The sequence below is a fragment of the Nerophis lumbriciformis genome, linkage group LG02, assembly GCF_033978685.3.
Source record: "Nerophis lumbriciformis linkage group LG02, RoL_Nlum_v2.1, whole genome shotgun sequence".
Classification (NCBI taxonomy): domain Eukaryota; kingdom Metazoa; phylum Chordata; class Actinopteri; order Syngnathiformes; family Syngnathidae; genus Nerophis; species Nerophis lumbriciformis.
In genome coordinates, this window is record NC_084549.2 from 4,777,443 (window position 1) to 4,785,000 (window position 7,558).

The 7,558-nt window shown below is 41.9% G+C and overlaps 1 protein-coding gene across 3 annotated transcripts in view; it reads right to left on the reverse strand.

Annotated features, from left to right (window-relative positions):
- ccdc172 (coiled-coil domain containing 172) overlaps positions 1-7,558 on the reverse strand; it is a 52,113-nt gene that overhangs the window by 32,164 nt on the left and 12,391 nt on the right. For all 3 annotated transcript variants that reach the window (XM_061932796.1, XM_061932880.1, XM_061932719.1), the window contains exon 3: positions 6,724-6,809. In XM_061932796.1, the coding sequence (XP_061788780.1) occupies positions 6,724-6,809 (86 nt within the window). The remainder of the gene's footprint in view (positions 1-6,723; positions 6,810-7,558) is intronic.

Genomic DNA, 7,558 nt, shown 5'->3' on the forward strand with positions numbered 1-7,558 from the left:
TGAACCGAACCGTGACCTCTAAACCGAGGTACGTACCGAACAGAAATTTTTGTGTACCGTTAAACCCCTAATTATTACTATTATTATTTTTAAATAAATAAGTATGAGACACTTGGTGGCAGAAGTTTGGACACATCATCGCATCACAAACTGTTCTTTTCGTCCCTTTACATTTTGACCGTAATTTTTTAATCCAACAATTGCTTGGATTTAAATGACCTCACATCCGGCTTATTACATGTACGTGGTGGTCGAGCCAGCGTCTGTTCCTAGTGGGTAATATAGACGCTGTTTTGCCTTTCTTGAAGAAAAATTCCCTATGCTTGCGTTGGTTTCGGCTGTACAAACTGCTGAAAGGACAAACGTTTCTTCAGAGTACCTCGAGAGGCAATCAAGAAGAGCGCAAGAGTGCAAGAATTTATAGTAAGCGACGACAGCAAAAGTGGCTCTCGAAGGGAGCAGAGTTTGCACTGACCACTTTGTTAAAGGTTTGTTTGATACATGTACTCGTTTAGTACTTTCCATCAAAGTATTGCCATGATATTGTTTGTATAATAATTTTTAACAAACACATAGCAGAGAGTCGATCTCACGATCCACTCTTCCCCCACTCGTGAACAAGACTCCGAGGTACTTGAACTCCTCCACTTGGGGCAAGATCTCCTCCCCAACCCGGAGATGGCACTCCACCCTTTTCCGGGAGAGAACCATGGACTCGGACTTGGAGGTGCTGATTCCCATCCCAGTCGCTTCACACTCGGCTGCGAACCGATCCAGTGAGAGCTGAAGATCTTGGCCGGAGGAAGCCATCAGGACCACATCATCTGCAAATAGCAGTGACCTAATCCTGCAGCCACCAAACCAGATCCCCTCAACGCCCTGACTGCGCCTAGAAATTCTGTCCATAAAGGTTATGAACAGAATCGGTGACAAAGGGCAGCCTTGGCGGAGTCCAACCCTCACTGGAAACGTGTCCGACTTAGTGCCGGCAATGCGGACCAAGCTCTGACACTGATTATACAGGGAGCGAACTGCCACAATAAGACAGTCCGTTACCCCATACTCTCTGAGCACTCCCCACAGGACTTCCCGGGGTACACGGTCGAATGCCTTCTCCAAGTCCACAAAGCACATGTAGACTGGTTGGGCAAACTCCCATGCACCCTCAAGGACCCTGCCGAGAGTATAGAGCTGGTCCACAGTTCCACGACCAGGACGAAAACCACGCTGTTCCTCCTGAATCCGAGGTTCGACTATCCGGCGTAGCCTCCTCTCCAGTACACCTGAATAGACCTTACCGGGATCGTGAGATCGACAGGCGGATCGGTGCGGCGTCTTCAGTAATGCGGACGCTGTATCGATCCGTTGTGGTGAAGAAGGAGCTGAGCCGGAAGGCAAAGCTCTCGATTTACCGGTCGATCTACGTTCCCATCCTCACCTATGGTCATGAGCTTTGGGTTATGACCGAAAGGACAAGATCACGGGTACAAGCGGCCGAAATGAGTTTCCTCCGCCGAGTGGCGGGGCTCTCCCTTAGAGATAGTGTGAGAAGCTCTGTCATTCGGGGGGAGCTCAAAGTAAAGCCGCTGCTCCTCCACATCGAGAGGAGCCAGATGAGGTGGTTCGGGCATCTGGTCAGAATGCCACCCGAACGCCTCCCTAGGAAGGTGTTTCGGGCACGTCCGACCGGTAGGAGGCCACGGGGAAGACCCAGGACACGCTGGGAAGACTATCTCTCCCGGCTGGCCTGGGAACGCCTCGGGATCCCCCGGGAGGAGCTGGACGAAGTGGCTGGGGAGAGGGAAGTCTGGGCTTCCCTGCTTAAGCTGCTGCCCCCGCGACCCGACCTCGGATAAGCGGAAGAAGATGGATGGATGGATGGATAGCAGAGAGTTAGGGTCAGGGATACGTTGTGAGGAAAGGTACTTCTACACAGGGCTGGGCAATGAGGCAGAAACAATTATCATGATTATTTTTTTCATATCAACCAATTTCGATTAAAACCATGATTTTTTTATTTTTACTAGGATAGGATAGGATAGGTCTTTATTGTCATTGGACAAGTACAACAACACTTTGTTTTCAGCACAAACAAGTCAAGATTAGACAACAGGGTTACAGAACAGGAACGCTGATGGGTCGCCACAAGGCGCCCCATAAAGATGGGAAAAAGGTAAACGCTGGAGAAGGATGAGTAAAAAAATACAAACTAGACTGGGCTCCCAAAGCACATATATATATTACAACGTACATCTCGAGATATCTAGCAACAGAGGGGAGGGAGTGGGGGGGGGGTCATGGTGGCAGGCCGCAGCTCTCAGGCACTGCCCATTCTTCCATCACCCCTATGGGATTTGCGTCGAGGGCGTTGGATTGGGGGTGTGGTGTGTGTGTGTGGCGTATATGTTTGTGGATGCATGTGTGTGTGTAAGCCTGCAGTGTGTCTCTGTTCCGCGGCCTTGATGTCGTGCAGCCAATAAGTCCAAAGTCAACAACAACAGATGTGTGTCCATGAGAGACAAGAAGGGAGTTTGTTGTGTCTTTGTCGCACTGTCCTTTAATGTTGTGTCTTTCGCGAACGATTCGTTCGAATGAACGAATCTTTTGAGTGAACGTACTGAACGGAATCACTTCATGAACTGATTCGTTCCTTTCTCAGTTCAGTTGAGCTCCGCCGCGACCATGCCGGTATGAGTGGAACTGGCGCATTCTGTGACTCACTGAACCCTCGACGTCGGCGAACGACGCAGCCAGCTTATTCATCATGGGGGCGGGGGGAGGGACCGAGCGAACGATTCGTTCACCGCGGATTAACGACATGAATCACTCAGTGAACGACAACGCTCTCGCTCTCTGCTTGCCCCAATGCCGCGAGTGATTCTCCTCCCGTCGCGGGCATATGTTTCATGCCATTGGCATCCGCTCTCCATTCAGTCTCCAAGCTAATGGCTAATGTTGACTCAAGCCACATGAAAACAAACACACACATTATCTCAACACATAAAGTTATGAGAGTAGAGGAGACAGAAAGAAAGTCAGTGCAGGGCAAGGCTGAGCAGCAGCGACGCGAGGGGGAGGGGCGGGGGGAAAAGTGTAGGGCAGGCTGTTTTGAGAAGATTTAAAATAAAAATAATAACTAATGTATGTACACATACATAGGCTATTATTTACACAGTTATTGTAACAAAAATAATCGGCTCAGCTCATCCAAAGTCAGCCAGCTTGTATTTTTAAATGCAAATCTAGAGTAGGGGCAAGCAAGATCTTTGGACGAAAATACCTTGAAAGAGAACATAATGTGCAAGAACAATCTTTCCTTTGTTTGACACTTTTGGTGTGTGTGTGTTTAGTTTCTTGATTTTTATATTATTTAAGCTATTTATTTTTTATTGCATATTTAAGTTGATATTTCCATTTTCATATTTTTTAAATGTAAGCTACAGAAATTTTAGTTTTAATGTTGGCATTTCTGGCACTTGGTTTAATATTTGTTTTGTTTTATTTAAGGTAGCCTATTTATTTTCTTTTTGTTTGCACATTTAAGTTGATATTTTCTTAGTGTCATGTCTGTGTAATCATGTTTTGTTTTAAGTCATGTTTTGTTTAGTTTCTGGCTTTTCACTCCCTTGTCTTGTTTGCATGATTACCCATTAGTTTAACCTGTTCCACGTTTGGACTCATTGTGCACTCTTGTTTGTCACCATAGCAACCATTAGTTTTCACCTGTCACGTCACGCACCTGTTTCACGTCTTGAGTCACGCACCTGTTTTCGTTAATCATGTCTGTAGTATTTAAGTTCAGTGTTTTTCAGTTTGTCTTTCTGACGACCTCACACCACATTTATGCTCTGTCCATTTTTTCATGTCCATCGTTCACGCTGCTCCTTTTTTGTCCATGCCAAGTAAGTTTTCTTTATTCAAGCCATAGTTTGCAAGTTTTGTTTAATTGTCCATAGTTTATTCTCCGCCACTGTGCGCGCTTTTTGTTTGATCCTTTTTTTGTATTTATAGTTAATAAATAAATCATGTACCTTCATTTCCGTCTCGCCTGTGCCAACATTCCGTTGCATCCCGGAAAAACACACAACCAGGACCAAGTCTTGACACTTAGTTATATTTTTAAACGTAGGCTACAGAACATTTAGTTTTTATGTTGGCATTTCTGGCTCTTAATGTATTTGTTTTATTTTGAAGGTATTTATTTTCTTTTTGTTTGCATATTTAAGTTTACATTGACAGTGATTCGGTGAACAAATTTTTTGAACGAATCAATTTAAGGAACTGATTCTAGTGATTCAGTACAGTCAAAAGAACTGCCGATCCCATCACTACTGTCCTTCGGGAGAGTCTCCAAGCCAGGGAAACAATCCAAGTTAGAATGTTTTGTATACGAGTGAAAATTAAATTAGCTTTTCACTCTAAATTGTCTATGACTGGTCCTCAAAATTCTGCGGGGCAGACAGTCCGATGTGATCCAAAATCACAAGAGTGTCCACAGTTCTTCCCGCATCCTCCAATCATTAATATTAAAGGTGGATTGTCTGGTGCAGGATTGTACCGAGCATCGTTGCATCCCTACTGTGGTATCTTCTACCAGACATTTCTGCCATGTTTGATGGAGCTAATACATGCTAACAGCTGATCAACGTGATCCAACTGAAATTAATCACGATCGCCGATCATTTAATTGCCCAGCCCTACTTCTGTGTCTCCCCTCTTGTTTACTTTGTACACAAATGTGTCAAGAGTACATATGACTACAGGACAAACATCAAGTATGGCAATGATACAGTAAGTTTGATGGATGGACTCATCCTAAAACTCATGAAAGGCAACCTTACCCGGGCAAAAAACGATGCATGATTTATCCAGTACAATCTTGACACCAATGTCCTTGACCCAGCCACACACAAAGAAGTTGTGGACCTCCCTGCTGTTCCATGTTTTGTTGTGTAAAATGACGTCTGAAGCACCAGGTAGTTTGACATGTCTGGAAACTCCAAATCTGTTTGATTAAGTATAGGGATCAATTCTATTGCATGATTGGACTTTTTCGCGTATCTGCTTTTTGCAGGAAGATCTAGGCCCCTTGCGCACTCAGCTCGTTCACCTTGGCTTGGTTGAAGACCAATTGTTTCCACTTCTGGGAGGAGGTCAGTCATGTGACTGAATACAAGCAACATGCTTCGGTTCAGGCCTCACTTTGGACAATATCATGTTTTTTGCATGGTCAGATTGTTCTCAGGTTTAAAACTCATGCAATTGTATGCAACACATGCATTTTTTTCCGTCAAAATTGAGCAAAGGAATATGTTTAGTAAGAAAGATGAAGTGCTTTATTAATCCACATTATTTCCAGGTGTTGGTGGGCCACATACAACCCTACAGAGGTGGGTAGAGTAGCCAGAAATTGTACTCAAGTAAGAGTACTGTTACTTTAGAGATTTATTACTCAATTAAAAGTAAGGAGTAGTCACCCAAATATTTACTTGAGTAAAAGTAAAAAGTATGTTGTGAAAAAACTACTCAAGTACTGAGTAACTGATGAGTAACATACACACTCATATCATATATATATATATATATATATATATATATATATATATATATATATATATATATATATATATATATATATATATATATATATATATATATATACATTGATATATACAGTATATAATTTATATGTATTTATTTTGCTGTTTTTGTTTACATGTTAAAGGTGTTTTAATGAATATACATGCATGTTTAACATATAGATTCCTTTCTTTCATGAAGACAAGAATATAAGTTGGTGTATTACCTGATTCTGATGACTTGCGTTGATTGTAATCAGACAGTAGTGATGATAACGACCACGTTTTCAAATGGAGGAGAAGAAAAGTTCCTCCTTTCTGTCTAATACCACATGAAAGTGGTGGGTTTTTGGCATCTTATTTGTCCAGCTTCCATATTCGTTTTTATACACTTTACAAGAAATACATTGGCGTCAAACTCCGTAGCTTGCTAGCTTGTTTGCGCTGGCTTTTGGAGACTCTTGTTTTGAAAGCGCAGGCGCGATGGAGCGGCACTTTTATTGTGAAGACAGGAACGTCCTCATGTGCGGTCAGTCTTTAGGCTTTTGACGGGATGTACGGTTGAAATAAAAAAAGTATCTTTTTTCCTTCACACAATACAGTACATATTCCGTACAATTGACCACTAAATGGTAACACCCCAATACGTTTTTCAACTTGTTTAAGTCAGGTCATGTGACCACCTGGCTCTGTTTGATTGGTCCAACGTCACCAGTGACTGCATCTGATTGGTGGAACGAAGTGAAACGTCACCAGTAAGGCAGGCACTTTGAAGGTCTGTCTGACAGACCAAAACAAACAAAGCGTGCATTAACAGATCGATAAAAATTAGTAGCGAGCTGAATGTAGATAAAAGCAGCGGAGTAAAAGTAGCGTTCCTTCTCTATAAATATACTTAAGTAAAAGTAAAAGTATGTTGCATTAAAACTACTCTTAGAAGTACAATTTATCCCAAAAGTTACTCAAGTAGATGTAACGGAGTAAATGTAGCGCGTTACTACCCACCTCTGCAACCCTGGCCTTGAGTTTGACACAAGTGTATTAGATGTTTTAATAATAAAGCAAGTCAAACATGTATTACTGTTCATTTTTTTGTTTATCCTAAACACAAATGGTTGGATTCCAGATAAAATGTGTTGTTTACCTTCATGTCCAGTTCTTCAGAAGTCTTGTCGTACTTTTCAGTGGCAGCTTTCAACTCACCATTGCATCGGACAATGGCCGCCTTCACTAGATAGCCAACATTGACACATAAGATATGACGTATTAGTCCCACAGAATGTTCCAGACTTGGCTGCAAAGATGACAACATGGCACTACATCACATGTCATGTAGAATACAGCAAGTATTGAAAAACATGAAAGTGTCTGCTTACAATCCAGCTGTAAACGTGATGCTTCCATAAAAAGCTTTTAGCTCGGTATGTGTGGATTGACCGCTTTTTGGATCTCCGCAGTGGTCACTCTGAATATTTCACGCTTGATCGCACCATCGTGAGAGCGTTGTTTTCAGAGTTCAACTGCATGACCGTTGTTTTCATCACCATTATACACCGGCACTCATGACCAGAACACATATCCTACTTTTGTACCACTAGTGGTACGCCAAAGAATCACTTGATTAAAGTACAGTGTTTTATTTTCCTTTATTCAAACGCAGTGTTACTGTTCAAACTGTGTGTAATGTTACAGTGGCCAAAAATATTAAATGTACTTGTTAATTAAAACCTATTTCTTGTTTTTATGAATACTTAGGCCTACTGCGCTACTGTATTGTAATGTCGGTCATTATTTCTGAGGTGTACTTGGTGAAATTTATATATATATATATATATATATATATATATATATATATGTATATATAAACACACATATACACATACATGTATACACACATTCATATACATATATACACATACATACATACTGTATATACATATACAAAAACCCCACAAAAAACATACATATATACTGTACAT